Raw genomic sequence first — 17,831 nt, 5'->3', positions numbered from 1 at the left:
AGCTGTACAGGGTCTCTGCTGCTCCCAAACGCCCAGTTTTCTCCATTGTATTTGTTCTTGCAGTATGTCGTCATCCTCTTGGAATGGAAGACAAAAGAATTCCAGATTATTACCTCAAAGCGACGTCATCACATGCTGCCAGCACAGGCCCAAAATACGCGAGGTTTGTGACGTCACAACCTATTATTCATTATTTCATGCGCAATAAAAATTTTGCAGTTTAAAGTTTTGAATCAATTCTTAAGCAAACGCGTTATCGCGTACAATTTTATGAAGACTTGTGAAATCTAACAAGAACAGCATGAGGGTGAATTCCACATGATGTTGGTAGCTTTAGTTTTAGACGATTTCCAGGTAATTGTACAAGTCTTTTTATTTTATATTATCAAATTAAAGTCAATAAATTTTCAATTAAAAAAAAAGTTTACTTTTCTTTTACCTTTTCTTTGGTGGATTCGTTCAATCCCGACGCATGTCAGCCTAGAATGTTTGTGCTAGAGGACAGTAATAATGTTGCAACTACGCTGATAATGTACAAACAATGGATTGCGCATTTAAGTTGTTTCGAAAAGTGAGGATTTTGCAAACATTAGAGAATCCATTAATCTGATCAAAGCGACTTAAAGCTGATTCGTTAAAGCTTAGTCACGTGATTATGAAAAAATGGCGACTAATCTGGTGTGGGGAAAGTTTTGAAAAAGTGCAGGTTTAAATCTGAAAGCCATTGCCACGTAGAATTACGAAACAGTGATGTTGGATCAACAAAACAATACATCGATAGCAATTTCAGCAAGGTCATTTGCAAGGTTAGGTTATTATGACTAAACAATGTAACATGTTGTGTTGCATAATTGTTCTAACCAACACCATATGGTGCTGGTCTGTAGGTTAGCTTATCTATGATTTATGTGGGTATTGTTTTGCTTGCAATCGACCCGGTTGTAAAAAGTAATCAGAAGACCATTTTCATTTGTGATGTCACAATCAATAAACTAAAGCAGCTAAATTTAAAGAAAGGGATAGACAAAATGAATGCTAGCCTTTAGTCTGGGTGTTAGCCTATAATCTAGTATATTTTAAGAAGGCTTCTAATGTTATAAAATTTTGTTTATATACAGTATAAAAAAAGTCTCAATATTATTTAATAATTCTTGTGCTATACTTTTAAATGAGCTAAAATTTCAAGAGTTGTATTATTAGAAATCGTTATAACAGGGTTTATAATACATTAAAGAAACATACTCCACATATTTTCAATATCAACTTTTAATTCACAATCAAGCTATTCAATAAATTGCTGATGATCAATTGAAACAATTTTATATATATTAATAAAAAATTCTGAATTGACTGACATGAAAATGGAGTTCTATGCATTGGATTGTTTTAGAGAGTATCAATTATCACGAATATGATCTTCAGATTGAATCGAGACGAAGGGGACGGAGCGTGGTGCCCATCAGGAGTCGTACAACCCAACACAGAAGAAGAATACCTCACAATCCAACTGCGGTACCCTTCCTATGTTACTCAACTGGCAACACAAGGAAGGTGTGACTTTGTGATTACGTAATAATGAACTTCGATCACGTCATAATAAATCATAATTACAAAATAAAACAGGTCGCAGGGAAGCGAAAACTGAAAAAATGCCATGATCTTCCATCATGGCATTAATAAAATTGATTTTTTTCCACCAAGGTTTGTGAATGTAAATTGTGGTTTATGTAAACAAAAATATTAACATTTTGCAGAATTTTCAATATTTAAAAAAAAATAGTTGGAAGTTTAAGAAAAGTTCAAGATAATTGTGTTTTATTTCCGGTTGTTTCTGGTTTGCTGTAATCATATCGGCACATTGTTTGAAGTTCATAGCGTCAATGACTGCATTGTTTTGCTGATGCAGGTACGCACAGGGGGTAGGAATAGAATTCACGAGAAGTTATAAGGTCAACTACTCGCGTGATGGGAAGAACTACTTCAGTTGGTCCAGCAACAGAGGAGTGAAGGTAAATGCACATGATACAAGTCTCTGCCGTTGTTTTGTTTGTTTTTAAGCGGCGTAACGATTAAGTGGATTTGGCGTCCATTGACGAGTCCTTGCGAAAAAAGTTCAGCACATATCTGTGATTGATCAAAAGCTAGATCTGAAATTTTGATCATTCTCACTTGAACTGTGCAAGAGGTGAAGAGGAGTGCAATAGGGAATAACAAACTCAAAGATGATCGAAAAAAGTTTGTTATTTTGATGTTAAACTAACATTTATAAACGTAAAATTGTTGTAGTAATTCTGAGCAATGGTCTTCAAATAGTTGTAAATCAAGGTGCTAACTGATTACGGTCGAGTTTCCTTTCATGGTAGGAAGCTTCAATAATTATGGCACTGTTTGATTGGGCATGCAATCTTCTGTGTATGTAGGTCATTGTAAACAAGATAATCTTTTCACAAATGGGTGTTTATTTACTTACGGATCACTTTGATATCTTGCACTCAATCAATTCCTCTGGACTGGGTTGGTTTATTTAAAAAACTTAAAAATACGTTAAAATTTAAACGACATAGTAATAAGTCTGGTTGGGATTCAATGGCCCATGTTGTCCTTTCTACTTTTGTTGGAAACATGTACAACCAGTCAACCACGTTATAGTCACCAGCCTACGGGTAAACTGGATTGAATTCCTAACTGTTTCTACAACGGTAGACCGAGTGAGGTAGTCCTGAGTTCGATTCCAGGTTGGGTCATGGAAAAGATTAAAACAATTAGCTGGTTGTACTTTTGTTGCGCAAAGCAACAGGATAGCTATTATGCCAACGAGCGAAATGTGATTGAATGGAAACTGCTGATCATTTCATCTTGAACTGTCCAGTGTCCATGGACTCCATGCAAAAATACTTTCTGTACTTGTTTGTCGTATCCAGGCTTGCACCCAGTGGTTGAAGATTTAGATTAAGCGGACGGGAAGACAAGGAAGCCAATCTTCATGTCCATCTTCAGGCATGTCTTTAAGTGTCCTGCCAGAGACACAGCCGCATGCTCTTGAGCGGTGTCGAACCGGCGCCCTTTCGATTGCCGTTCCAAAGCTCTCACCACTCGGCTAGTGTGCCGACCTTTCTGAACTGCCGACCTATGCAGCCGACCTTTCTGAACTGACTGAAAATAACAGTTTGAACGTATGAAAATGCCACACCAAACTAGTGGTAGCAAAATTGAAAAAAAGGCTTTAAACTGTTTTCGCTGATGTCGTTAACTAATAAGCAAACGATAAACTTATTTCCTTCAAGTCTAAACCTTTGCATTTCAGCTTCTACAAGGAAATACTAGGCAAGTTAATGACGTGAAATATCGGTCTCTGAATCCTGGGATTGCGGGGGCCAAGTACATACGAATTATTCCAATCACTACCACAGCTGCCAGTGTGTGCTTAAGGTTGGAGCTCTATGGATGCTTGTGGAATTGTAAGCAATTATGTGCAAATGTCTCTTGTATGTGTTACTGATATGTTTTGTGTGTTATGCGGAGATGACAAAACAGAATCTGTGAACTTTGGAGATTAGATTTTATGCCACAAGTATTTTGATGATTTTGTCAGCTTTACATGCTGTCTGAAAGAAACTGCCAGAGGTGGTTTGGCGAAAGATGACTGTGAGGTTTGACTTTCTTGTTTTTGTACAAGATGTTTACCCCCTACTCTGGATTATTATTTAACGTGGATTGAACAAGAAAAACGTTAAATATGATATGTTTTTAGAAATATCTTGTGTAATCACCAGATGATGTCTTCAGCAACAAAGTCTTCCTTTTATTCCAGCTGGATTGATGTCTTACGATCTTCCTACTCCCGATGACTTCGCTCCCACTCTTGCTCCACCTTTCCCCACTTCCATGTACTCCGATGATTCTTATGATGGGAAGAAGACTGCTTCCTTTTTCACTAGAGGTCTAGGACAGTTGACAGATGGCATATACGGAGCAGATGATGTCACAGTGGTGAGGATGATGGTGAATAGTTAAAAATTGTGCAATTACAACAATTGGCTAGTCTGTTCGTGGCGTCACAGACCTCTTATTGTTCACATATACTTTGTAGATTGTTTAAGATTCCGCAATAAAGCCAGCGTGATTGTTACTACATAAACCAGATTTAACTCAGTTGAATTTAACAAGATACAGTATAACTGTTGAATTTTCGTTTGTTATAAGCTTTTGAGCCACGCTTGGTGCGCAATTGCAAACCGCGGTGTTGTTCATTAGAGAACCTATTGTCTTGTTACGAAATAATCATATGAGCAATTTTAACTTTTAGACGAAATCGCGATACCAAACTTCAGCTGTCGGCTACGATTATGTTGGCTGGTCTGATCATGGAAGAAGCAGAAGACAGGTCATCATGAACTTCCAGTTTGACGAAGCGAGAAATTTCACGTCTATGAGGATCCATTGCTCTTTGAATCCTGCAGCCGGAGCAAGGTATTCTATCGCGGTTCAGAGCTGGAGAATTCACGCAATCGATTATTTTGCAATGATAAAGACAATTTGGCAACCACGAAAGCCAATTTCGACTTTTTTTCAACATCTTTGGAGGGAGGTTGTGTTGTCGACTTCTGGCACGATAGTATCACACATGTTCCAAAAATTAGCAAATTATATAAAATGTTGGATATAAGAAGAAATCCAAATTTACATCCAAAATATCCTTTATTCGAGTTGAATTGATTTTGTTGTACATTTGTTTTAGCAAACTTTGTTAACATAACACTGGCCACATTCTTAAGATGGGCTGTGGAGTGTGGATCCATTATCGCAAAATAGTTGTCAATCACCCTGGAAATTGTGTGTCATGGTAACCGTTTCAATTTACAGCAAAAAATTTGCATAAAATAAATCGTTTTCTAATATATTTCTAATTTTGTTCAGTTTATTTTCCTCCATGATTGTTTCCTCAAGTCTTGATGGAAGATCTTTCGTTGAAGCAACTGACTCTTCACGGTTGAGCTTCAACGGCCAAGTCAACCAGAACGGAGTCTTGTCACGCTTCATTACTCTTTCATTACATCACTTGATCGCTAGAGCGATTAAGTTGACCTTTGAACTTGGAGATGGCCGACTATTGCTGAGTGAAGTTGAATTCCACAACAGTAAGCAGCTAATTTAAATGCATGACACGTTCATTTTGCTAAATCCAGAGGTTCCGATTACTTGAACGAGTTTTCTGAAGAAGTCAGTCGTGTCTAATAGACAAAATGTCGAAATAAATGCGGATTATCACTTAACTTCTTGTGACAGTTGAGCTTATTTTACACCAGAAAACGGTATCTCACGCTTTTAAATTAAATCCCAGTGTCTTATTCAAGTTTGGGTGTTTCTTGCCATACGCACCGCAATTAAATAACAACATGAAGCTGAGACCACAAACCACATGGTTTCCACTAATACAGGGGTCACCGACGCGGGCCACTTCAGCACTACGGAGAGCTGTGGCGGGCCGCACTAATAAAATTTTAGGTAGATTGACTCGTTTGCTAGAAAAGAACGCATTTCGTACCCAGTATCCAGCGTTACATGTTGTTAATATTTATCTTAGAATACCGCAGCAACAAAATTAGTCGAACAACGCTACTGCCAGGCCAAGCTCTTTTAACAACACTTTTGACTTCTTTAACATTGTCTAATAAACGAGGACACTTGTTTTGCGCACTTGTAGCGAGGCGAGCGGTTTCCTCAGAATATTCATCGCCAAGCAAGAGTGGTGTAGTCACTTCGCTTCACAAAAGATATCTTGCAATTAACAGTTTCAGTAAACAAGGAAATGTTTGACACATCGCATTACAGGCAACAGTAGTGACCTGCAAACATATCAGTAAAAATAGGCTCCAATAACAGGGAGAAAGAAACCAGGTACCCTGAAACAAACGCTTGTGGAAATCACCAAAAAAACGTTTCTATCGTAACTCATGAACAGTGTTCCCTCTAAAAAAGCAATGAATTGGTTTTTCTTCCTTATTCTGAGAGTCTCTAAAATTGTCCTTCTTTGATTAAGACAACTGTCACTTGCGGTACTTATCAGCATGGCAAGAATTGTTGATTAACAACATTTGGCAGTACTAAGCTAAATATTTTCGTCTTATTACAACCAGAAGAAGTCTTTAAATTTATATGTAATAATTTGCCAATTTATTATAAATTGAGTTGGCATACCTACCTATTTTGCCAACAAAAACTTTCATAAAGGGAACACTGCTCACGAAACACAATAACGGTGAAACGCACAATAGCGTTTAGTAACTGTTTACATGAAATTTACAAACTTAAAATAAGCAACCCTATGCTCACAGACAATTTCGGAATTCGAAAACAGACGTTTTAATCAACCACTGGGACAGTGTGGTTGGGCATCGCATTGGAATAACTTTAAGCGACCCCCACCTAGAAGTAGAACTACCATCTGATTGGTCGGTCGGTGGAATCGTATGCAAAACAAAAATATGCTTCCCGGAAAGTATTTTTTGCCTTCGTGCTCTTTAACTCATCAAAAAAAGAATTTTTGGTTATACTTGTATGCTGATACCTTCCGCGGGCCGCTCATAATATCGTGGCGGGCCGCATGCGGCCCGCGGGCCGCCAGTTGGTGACCCCTGCACTAATACGTAACGTGGAGGCTCGGCAACATTTCTGAAATTTTTCGCTCTTTCAAACAGAATTGTATGGAGCCTCCTGCTCTTTTATTATTTTCCCTAATATATAACAGGAGGCTGCCGTCAATGCTTTACATAAACATCGCTACTACTTTCTCTTCTGGGGCTTTTTACTGATTAATTATTATCGGTGCTTGAATAGGCTAAACTTTTCTGGTGCTCCCAACCTCGTCGATGCGAGTTCCACAAGTTTTTCCAAGTGCCCTCAATCACCAAAGACAAACATCGAACGCTTTCTCTTCCGAGAATAAACACCACTTCAATCAAAGTTCAAACCATCAATCAATTGACTCTTCTCGTGCAATCCAAACTTAACAAGAATCTGTATTTTGTTTACTTGCAATCCGCAATCGAAGCTAGTGGTATTAGTTATAAATTAATTTCTTGCGTTCTTCCAGTGATTGTAGACTAGACGCACACGCTGTTGACATGACAACTAGCTTCTATTTCCCGAAATTTCGTCAGTCAGTACGACTGACTTTATCAAGGGGGCCGAAACAGGTAAAACTACCTGTTCAGCAGCGAAAGGCACAACACAGAAGCATATCAAACGAAATGAAGAATTTTGTGGGATACAAAGTTTAAAACGCACAATTAATTTATAATTCAAACGCCCGGTGAACAATATCATTCTGTGTTTAGTGGTAGTAGTTTTACTTCGGCAAAACATAAGTATGCGTTGACAGCCAGTGGTTTATAACAAGGGTGGCGCTGTAGCAAGATTTATTTGACCAAAACAAATTTTTTTTTCAGAGCGAGCAAAATCCATCCTCTTTTTTTATTCAATTTTTTGCACACGTAAAATCGATGTAAAAAAGATAGATTTTACCAGCTTGGTGCTAGTTTCAATTTAAAACAAAATTAAGATAAAACAGATTTATGTCAAAAAATGGTTTGTTTTGTTTCGAAAAAAAGTTGTGATAGTGTTGAAAAAACATCCGGGCGAGGGGTTTTCAATTGTTCCTTCATTCAGGTGTTTTACCCCCGGACGTTCTCGCTCGCTATTCCGTCAACTACGCTGTTATTGAGGAAGTGGGGGACAAAAATGGGGCATCTATTGTCACTAAGACTCCGACAACGAAGAAAGAAGGGGCAAATATCGGCCTCATTGTTGGGATTCTTGTCGGGATTATTGTTCTCTTAGCGATTATCGTGATTGCTCTGTATTGGAGACAAAGAAAACTGAGGAAGACTCTGGTACGTTGACGCTTTGTATGACGTCATTATCATATCATCATTGTCTCAAACATTATTATCACTTTTGCTTTGAACACTTTCTTTTCACGTTTTGCGGTCTGTTTTTACAACCAACACATTCAACTGGATTGGAAAGTGAACAGCAATTTTACAATACCATAAACAGAATATTAGGATGAATGTGGATTAAAAAAAACATACTAAAGTTTACCAGTTGAGTTGAATGTGTGTGTGTGTGTGTGCTAGCTCCTTTGCTAGGTCCTGGTAGCAAATACTGTAAGTGTAAAATTAAAATTCGTAGGCTCACCTTACTAAAGGTGCACACTGCACAACGTGATAACACCAAACTTTCCCACCAGTATGTGTCTTGATTCTGCTGTAAAATTTGTTGCATTGAGAAAAAGTTTGTTCCAGAAACCCAAACAATTTCAAACTGAGCAGGTTACATTTTGAAATGTTTGACACAACAATGCCCAGTCTTACATTTAGCTCAAGTCAGGTCTCGATTTTTCTCCTTACCCTTTTTAAGTTTATCCCATGGCTATGAATGATGCTGTGTTGGTTTGTGTTGTGTGTAACTTAGCAGCAATGCATGTTGCGAAATGATAAACAATGTAACAACTGCAGACTCCGTTAATAACTTTCTGCACGCTTCAAATGCATTTCCTGTCTGTAATCTGTCAAACATTAAATTGAAACAATTTGTTTCAATTGAATTAACATCTACTAACGTTGAACTGCTATACAACGACAACATGCCCCTTGTGTAGCTTGCTGTGATGCTGTAAGTATTGCCTACCAGTTGCCATTAGTAACAAAATTTCAGCTTAATTTGTTGAGATATTTCTTGATTAAGCTGAAATAGTCAAGGATCATGTTCTTAGTGAGTCAGGAGCCTTGCAACCGCGCTACTGTCGCCATGTTAATCATTTAAAAGTTTTCTTTTATTGAAGAACAGATAAAATAGGACTAAATGGTTGATTCTGTCATGCGTTTTTATTTCCAAGAAGAAGAAAATTTCCATCGTTTTGTTGCTGTTGCTTGAATGAGCTCCCTTTATTCCAGGTTCCTCCCTCGTATTCCTACCGTGCCAGCTCAAGCAGAAGCGACCATCTTGTAACTCTCACACCGCGGCTGCCATCCGACTCCAACGGTGTTCCCATGGAGACGAAGCAGCCTATGCCAGTGTACCACGAGGTAGGCTACTGCTTGTTGAAATCAGGTTGGCAGGCTGAAAAGCTGGTGCAGTGTTATACCAATTTAACATGGCTAGAGCCTAGAGCTCGTTTAATTTTAGTCTTGTTTAGTCGAAGCGTCATAATTGCCTGTTCCGTATCATTATGAATAACATGCTGTATGAATTTAACGATGAAATTGATGAAAGTTTTGCATAAAACTGTATTTCAGGCTACGCTCTAAAATTATTACCATTGCGAGCAATTCATACTGGAGAGTTCAGACAGACGTAGGGCTATATGCAAATATTTATAATAGCAATTTCTATGAGCTGGTTAAACGCCGCGAGCTGGTTTTAAATTTTTTTAGGTGAAAAAGGCAATTTTGTTTAGTGACACAATTATCAGGTTTGGTGTTGCGTAAGTTGCGCATGAGGGTCACCGTTGTGACGTCATAATCACTTCAGATTGGGCCTACCGTGATTCCTCCTGATGGTTTGTACTTGGAGCCAAGTGATGTTGTTCGGAGACCTCCTCCTCCGCCTTATCAGTCGGATGATGATGCTGCTGGAAGCACGAGCAACGGTGAGAATTGAATTATTGATCAATGAAGTTGCGGATGATGATGAGGTTTTAGCTTACTACATTCCACTTGTCAAAATTCTAATTTTTTCTTCAACATAAATTTCTAGTTAACTTTGAAGGAAACACTTTAATCAATTTAACTTTTCCTCTGACAGTCCAAATTTCATGTACCGCAGATAAAATTAGAGTACAGTTGCCACCAGAAGATGGCAGCAGCGAGCACGGGGAGAGCAGCAACACGTCACATTATGCTGAGGCGGATTTATTTCTTCCTCAGCTTGACAGTCAGGTAAAAAAGAATGAACATCAAACAATTTAGAAATCTTCCATTGATATCTCTTGATCAATGAGTGACTGTTATTTTAACTTTAGAAATAAGGTTTTAACATTTGATCTTCTTTTAAATACGATATATCTTTGGAGTAACCAGTGTAACCAGTTAACCACCTATAGGTGACATTAAAGCAATAAAGTATTATATTATAAAGTATTGTGAAGTGTTATAAGTTTCGCAACGTAGCAACAATCATTATCAAGCAATAGTGTCGCATCTTGCATATAATTAGATATTGATCTTTGTGATTGAACCAAGCAGCTAAGATTGGCTAAATCTCGCATCGACCAGCATATGATTGGCTGTATTGATTGGATTATAATTGCTTTTCTGGCACTACTGCAGCACAATATGGCTTGTTAATGCTGTCCTGGACAGGAGAGTTATAATGATAAGAAATACTTTGCTTTATTTTATGTAATAGACTTTGTAATTACTTTTTGATGATTTCATAACGGTATCTGAATGTGAAAAAAAAAATCTCCATCAATATTTGTGTGTGTGGTATGAAACGCTTTCGTTATCGACCGTAAAGAGTTTCCGAACTTTGTAATTGTGGCATCGCGGTTGTTTCTTTCTTGTACCGTTAAAAAAATTAAACAAAATGTGGAATGTAGTATTCAGTGAAACTTGTACGTACACAATGCCTGAGAAAAAACAACACAAGTTACATTTTTTTAATTAAATTTGTAGTAAATAATCGTTTCGAATCATGTTTCACTTTCTTTATTAAATTAATGACTACATATAGAACAACATGTTAGCAAGACATTTTCACATCGCTTGCTGCAGAGATGCGGAATTAATAATAACAATGTTTCATATTTGTAGCCGAGTACATGCGCACTGCTAACAAGATGCGCATGTTTGATAATGAAAATGAGCAGTACATGACTTGATGGTAAAAATAACGCTTTTGATATGTGGTCGATGCTAAATTTTCGGACTTAATTTTTAAGATTTTTTTGTGATTACGCACAAAAGATTTTGGGAGCAGTCTTTTGTTTGGTCTTGACGTGTTGTTCTGTTATCGATTTGGTCACAATTAGGAAGGCTTGTTCCTGGACATCGGGATTATGACATCACTCCATTAATTTACGTGTTGCTTGTGTTTACATCTGGTAGAAGCCGCGGATGTCCGTTATTTACATGGATGGCTTTGATACCTTGTTTGATGCAACGGTTTCCAAAGTAGGGTCAACATACTTCTTTGTCGTTTGTAAATGCGTTAGTTTTACAAAAAGTGGGAAAACTTAAACAAAAATTTTTTAGAATAGTTTTATATAATTTTCACTCAGGGCCACCTTGAGAAGCGTTTTGGCGTACAAGCTTCATAATTAAACGAGTGTGTATTAATACAAAAGGTTGAAAATCACTCTTTAGTGGTATTCCGGAGTTATCTTCAACGCGTTTTCTGATATTGTTTTATGCAACGAGTAAGTCATTATTCTTGTTTTTTTTTAGCCTCTTCAGGGTGTTTCTGGGAGTAACATCTATTCTGTTCCGTGGTCATCGCCCAAACGAGAACAACGCAAGAATAAAGGAAAGAAAGCTAAGACTTTGCCAACGCTCCATGGGACAAGTGGATCCTACACGGATTCCACGACTGAGGAAAGAAATGGTTCGTGGAAATACTTTAAAGTCATATCATTTTTTTTGTTTTTTTATGGTTACCTTGTAATGTAACTTGGATGATTTACTTACACGATTACTGTGTTACTGTTGCTCTGTTCACGATACGCCAAAGATATTACAATACCGAAACTAGATAGCCTAACAATTATATATTGCAGCTGTTTTGTTGCAAATTAGTTCTAACTGGAAAACTAAATTTGTGTCAAAAAGCTCTGTAGCACCGCAAGTGACTTAAACAAAAGTTTGTACTTGCCACTTTCAGCGCTAATGCAACGCATTTGTTGGCAGCCACTTAAACATAAAAAACTTTAGTAAGGCAAATGAATCACTAGACCAAACAAGTAGAATTAAAACAATCAGTGAACGATTTCATTGGGTCTAGAAGCAGCAGATTTTCCAAGGAAATAAACTATGTTTCCATTTGTATTTTCAGCTTTGCTGTCAAGCCTCAACTTAGTGTCATCTGATCTTCCTCCTGAATTCCCACGGGATCGGCTGGAGTTTGTGGAAAAGTTGGGCGAGGGACAATTCGGCGAAGTTCATCTTTGTAAGGCAGATGCATCCATCCGCGACTTGAACGATGACGAGTGAGTCTTGAATTATTTTCCACAATAGGCTTCTAACCAGCAGAAAATTAGTCGTTTTTACATTTATTCAACGTCTATAAACGTCAAATCAATGTAAAAAAATATTTAAATTGCTGACTGGATTTGTATTTAAGATTTTCGTTCTATTTGGAAGACGTTTGAAGTTCTGTGATATCCAGCAAATTTGCAATTTTTTTTTTATAAATTACCTTTATGTTTCAGTTTCATATTATCATGCCCTTCAGAAGACTCAATCCTAGTTGCTGTCAAAGTGCTCCGTAAAGGTGCCTCCGATAATGCCAAGTAAGTAGACTGCAACACCAGAAGGAGATTTGATTGATTGACCAAATAATCCAAACAGAAAATCATCCCCTTATTACATTGATTCAACGTCTGTAGTAGAGGTTGAATCAATATAAAAAGCGACTGATTTGCTGTCTGTGAAGCCAAGGAAGCTAATTTGACTATGTGGCAAACATTGATAACACCAGGGTATAAATTACAGGTTTCAAACATGTTGATTAAAAAATTCCGTAGGGAATGGAGATTTCATTTATTATATGTTCCTGATTTTACGAGTTTGGCTACTTCTGGGCAATCGTCTGACTTTGAGTATCCAAAATCTAACAAACAAAGTAGTCATGTTTATAATCGTTGCTTGTGTTAGGTACTGAATAGTGTTGTTAGTATGTAGGATGCTGGTGTGGAAAGACTAAACCACTTCTTCTCTTTATCCATACATCTCTATCGTTTGCACTTGTTCCCAGAGAGGACTTTTTGAAGGAAGTTCGAGTGATGGGAAAGTTGCAGGACCCGAACATTGTCCGACTTCTCGCCGTTTGCACGAATGACGAACCGTTCGCCATGATAACAGAGTACATGAAGCATGGTGACCTCAACCAGTACTTGCAGACATTTGATGACGACATCAAACCAGTCCCTGGGAAAAACGTCATTGGGTAAGTTTTGTATGCATCAGTATCAATCATGTTCGTTACATTCTTTTCTGTTAACCCGTAAAAGCAAACATCAACATTTCATCATCATCGTCATCTTTGGACTGGACGCTCTGGAGGGCGTCGTTTTGAAATCTGGTGGGAGCATGAGGCTGTGTCGTTGAAAAGAAGTTTATGACATGTTTGAAGTTGGACACAAGAATGGACTTGATGAATTCAGCGTTATGCTGAGTCTTTAATGCAACTGTTACCGAGAAATATCTCTAAAGTGATGCCTACACAGTGTGACCAAAAAAAAACAAACTCAGGCATCTTGGTAACTTTACATCCAAAAACAATAATAAGCTATCTGGCCGTGCCTTGTTGGGAAATTTGTCACGATTCAGGTATATGCTCTTCTAATGTAATATTTTTCAGGAACGAAAGTATCATAGCAATGGCGGCTCAGATAGCATCAGGAATGGAATATTTATCGTCACTAAATTTTGTGCATCGCGATCTCGCGACAAGGAACTGCCTCGTTGGAGCAGACTTCTCTATCCGCATCGGGGACTTCGGAATGTCGCGGAACATGTACCAGAGCGATTATTACCGAATACAGGGAAAAGCAGTGTTGCCCGTCAGATGGATGTCTTGGGAATGCGTACTTATGGTAAGTTCAGGTGTTTGCAGTCGTAAAGTTTTCAAACTACAGTTGTTCGTATTTTAGCTACAATCAATATCAATAGCCCAGACAGTAAGGTGTGTTCAGAGTTACCAAATATGTTTTCATGAATGATAACTTTCCTGAGAGTAACCTCTCGGCCCAAGAATTGCGTAAACTCGCTAATGAACTGATTTTTGGAATCTTAGAAACTGTTTTATTTCTAGAAACTTTTCTGAGGAATGGTCGAACATATTTTGAATCTCTGTAACTTGAACCGTACTTGTACGTATACTGTGACAGAATATAGGGTTGTCGTTTGTGATAGTGATCATACAATGTATGACGTATCGTCAGGCATTATGCTTAAACAAGATGTTTTTCCAGGGTAAGTTTAGCAGTGCCAGTGACGTGTGGGCATTTGGTGTGACGTTGTGGGAGATGTTCTCGGTGTGCAAGTACCAGCCCCATGCCGCAATGAACAACCAGCAAGTAATTGAGAACTTGCATCATATATTCAGAAAGACTGGACAAGGGGTATGTACTTGTGTTTGTGTGATCAAAAAAATCTCTACTTAAATTTGAGAAGTTTTTTGACACTTGAAAGGTATAGCTGTCACCTTACAACAGTTTGGCAAGACGCATATAGGTCAGTGTCTTAGAATAAAAGACAAAAAGACGTTGTAACACTGCAGAAAATAAATTCTATCACTAATAGAGTAAAGCGCAATAATAAATCGCATCAATTAAAAAAGCATTGCGTTCTAACTCATAGCTTACGTGAAGCACTGTTGCAGCAAATATATCGGATTAACTTTCCCTTTATTCAGATTTACCTTCCGCGTCCTAAACGATGTCCTGCCTCCATGTTTAACATGATCCGTCAATGCTGGAAGAGAGATCCAGAGGACCGGCCCACTTTCCACCAGCTCCATAGTTACTTGATGGAAAAACAACAAACCGTAAAACCCAGCCCCAAACCAAAAAAGCCCCAAGTAAAACCCCCGATTCCCAAGACCAGAATTCGACTTTCTCAATAACAATCATCCACAAAGTCAACGATGTTGAATTATTTTTGAATGGAATGCGCCTACCAGCATAACTTAGTCGTCCAGTTTTGCAGAGGATTCACAAGGCAGAAGCATGTCCATAAAGAACATTTGTACTCTTGCTTAGGCTGATCTTTTTAAACATTGGTTGGAGATAATACTGTGAATGGAATGAGCAAAAATCAGATCTAAACAAAAGTGCTAATGAAATTAGTTCCCACTTTAGTTTCCCTGTTTGATATCATTAATTGAAATTTAACGCATTCCTGGAAATACCAAACTCGTAAAATCTTGAAGTGGTAATGTTCGATACAAACGGTACTGATCTTCTTGTGTTAACATTGTTATTTTTATTCCGGGTATAACTCGTTGTTGGAACTAAGCTTCCCCCGGTACTTAGATATTTAAATGAATAGACGGGAAGTTAAGGAACCCAATTTTCGTGTCCACCTTCAAACATGTGTAAGTGTCCGTTTATAGACACAGCCGCGTGTTCTTGTGTGGTGTTGAACAGGCGCCCTTTCGTTCCAAGGCTTACCACTCAGCAATGCAGCTGATCAGCGCCAACTATGGATATCAGAGCTGGATCAATTGCAATTGCAATTGAATAAAATTAATTAATTACATGGTTTTATGTAATTGTAATTGAAACTTTTTGTTGTTGTGTAATTGTAATTATTATTACTGTAATTGCAAAACAAATGGTCTAAATTACAATTACTTTTAGATTTTAGAAGTTATACTTGCCATATTTTTATGACACTAGATTTTAAAGTTTAGAACCATTATTCTGGCAACTGGCAAAGCCAATGCAAAATATGGTTCAAATTGTGTTCTACAAACCAATTAATCAAAAGGACATAAATTTTTAACGTATTTTGGATTTCATGAGTGCTTCATTTTTACCCACTATTTCAGTAAACTCATTAGAAACCAAGCTGTTACGAAATAATGCAAAACGAAAGATCTTTTGTTGTCATTGTCACAGCTGACTGCGGTTTGCATATTTTTATTTTATCACTGTTTCCATTGCTTGCAATTAAACGTTTTGAAAACGTACATTCTTCAACAATTTCTGTTACTTCTTGTCAACGAAATACGCTAACCGAGACAAAAAGTATCTGGTAAGCACACAGCATTATGTTTATTCAATAAATGATAGAACAAGCTATATAGGTTTTAATGATAAACAAAGCGATATAGGCTTTTGTTCATCAAAAGGTTTATCTATTCTAACATCATTAGAGGTAACCATTTAATCCCAATAATCAACTTACAAATTTATTTCTAAAACTAACATTCTGAGGTCAATTAAACCAGATTCGATTTTTTCGCTTTCCAATAAGTCAAACCTCAATTCATATTGAGGTTCTATGATGCTTTATGTTGAAACATCCCAATATTCAAGTGGTATCAGATTGTACGTTCAAGAGAACGAATCGACACATCGGAAATCTAATCTTTTGTTTTCAGTTGACCAATCATGACTCCTTTCACAGACACTAGATGTCAGCAAAGTTATTTTTATTTATATTTTGTTGAAGGATCGACGCCATGTTAATGTTGGGTTGTATTTTATTATTTTTTAACTTGGCAAGATTACTTTATTTTCTATGATGATTTACTGAACAAAGTTCAGAACCAATCGAACTAGTTAACAGTTATTTTTGAAGTTAACTCACAAAAGTTTTTATGAGGAAAATTATTTTTCTTGAAGCAAGTAACACAGAGCTTTGTCTTACGATAAACTTTAAGTGTGTAACCTACTTTACAAAGTTGCAATAACCTTTCGTTTTTTTCTTCTAAAGATGCTTGTTTCTAATTGTGCAAATTGTTGTTAGAACCGAAGGCCAGGCAGCTGTGAGTGCCATTGGTATTCTGCTGCAAGGTACAAGGATGATAACGCTAACAAAGAAAGACAATTTGCTCCTTTGTGACAGTTTGTAGTGAAGTGGTTATTCTTATATCGTTTGATTTTAGGGTTTCTTTTTAATTTTTTCGCAGCTGTTACTTCTTACTTGCTTTGAATTGCTTGTATTTGAGCTGAATGCATTTACTGACATTGAGAAGTTTTGTATTATCATTTCACATATTTCTTTGTATGATTGGTCGTTGCCACTACTGGCCCACAATACATTGTACAATCGTGCCAAAGCATTATTGGACTGATAAAATACTTTAAAAGTTATTGAACGACTTTAGTGAGTTTAGATATTAGTCCAATTGATGAGTGATGGGAATGCTTGATTCAGGATCGAAAGGACGTCGGTGCGACAACTATCGCACGCGGTTGTATGTTTGGGTAGACACTTTATGACATGCATAATGGATACCGAAGACAACCAAGTTTCATTCCTTTATTTCCAACGTCAATACCGTCCTATAGGCCCGTCCCTACCAAAACAAGAGTGCGTGAGTTTCCACTGTCCTCGAACGAATGTCAAGCTTTTCAGCTCATACTTGCATCAATATAGTGGCATCTATGTCTTTCCGTTGGGAACGCTATATTACGGGACTAAACACTGCGCTTTTCTTGCCACGTCCACCCAAACACCTAAATCCATCATTTTTACATTGATTCAACGTCTGCAGACGTTGAATCAATGTAAAAATGATGGATTTAGGTGTTTGGGTGGACGTGGCAAGAAAAGCGCAGTCAATGTGAAAATGACGGATTTTACTGTTTGGGCATCGATCACCAACCTCAGTGAACTGAACAGAGCAGACAGCCTGCGAGTTCTTGATGTTGAAATCAAAAACTGACTGCTCTCCAGCATCATTTTGTTCTAGTCCTGGAAACAGCGGCAACTGAAGTGATGAAAATATAAATCTTCCGTCCAATAAGCTTCAACAAAGACGACGAGTGGATAGTATACAATAGAATTCGCGTAATTTGTCACCCAAAATAGAATTAAAAGAAGTGAAGAATTAGGCGAACTGACGACCTATGCAAACAAGTTAAAACTATAAGAATT

The 17,831-nt window shown here is 37.5% G+C and overlaps 1 protein-coding gene across 1 annotated transcript in view; it reads left to right on the top strand.

Moving 5' to 3' along the window:
- Positions 1 to 17,013, top strand: part of LOC145774500 (discoidin domain-containing receptor 2-like) — a 33,472-nt gene extending 16,459 nt beyond the window's left edge. The window contains exons 5-22 of the mRNA XM_082585758.1: positions 64 to 163; positions 1,423 to 1,551; positions 1,907 to 2,009; positions 3,305 to 3,458; positions 3,812 to 3,990; positions 4,307 to 4,470; positions 4,918 to 5,138; positions 7,669 to 7,892; positions 8,958 to 9,089; positions 9,535 to 9,617; positions 9,839 to 9,941; positions 11,451 to 11,611; positions 12,068 to 12,208; positions 12,431 to 12,511; positions 12,976 to 13,167; positions 13,582 to 13,816; positions 14,195 to 14,344; positions 14,638 to 17,013. Coding sequence (XP_082441884.1) covers positions 64 to 163; positions 1,423 to 1,551; positions 1,907 to 2,009; positions 3,305 to 3,458; positions 3,812 to 3,990; positions 4,307 to 4,470; positions 4,918 to 5,138; positions 7,669 to 7,892; positions 8,958 to 9,089; positions 9,535 to 9,617; positions 9,839 to 9,941; positions 11,451 to 11,611; positions 12,068 to 12,208; positions 12,431 to 12,511; positions 12,976 to 13,167; positions 13,582 to 13,816; positions 14,195 to 14,344; positions 14,638 to 14,847 — 2,762 coding nt within the window. The 3' untranslated portion in view covers positions 14,848 to 17,013. The remainder of the gene's footprint in view (positions 1 to 63; positions 164 to 1,422; positions 1,552 to 1,906; positions 2,010 to 3,304; positions 3,459 to 3,811; positions 3,991 to 4,306; positions 4,471 to 4,917; positions 5,139 to 7,668; positions 7,893 to 8,957; positions 9,090 to 9,534; positions 9,618 to 9,838; positions 9,942 to 11,450; positions 11,612 to 12,067; positions 12,209 to 12,430; positions 12,512 to 12,975; positions 13,168 to 13,581; positions 13,817 to 14,194; positions 14,345 to 14,637) is intronic.
- The last annotated feature ends 818 nt before the right edge of the window (positions 17,014 to 17,831 follow it).

Source organism: Aplidium turbinatum, chromosome 7, assembly GCF_918807975.1.
Source record: "Aplidium turbinatum chromosome 7, kaAplTurb1.1, whole genome shotgun sequence".
In the NCBI taxonomy this organism is placed as follows: Eukaryota; Metazoa; Chordata; class Ascidiacea; order Aplousobranchia; family Polyclinidae; genus Aplidium; species Aplidium turbinatum.
Note: the sequence above shows the minus strand (reverse complement) of the source record. Positions and strands in the feature narration are given on the sequence as shown.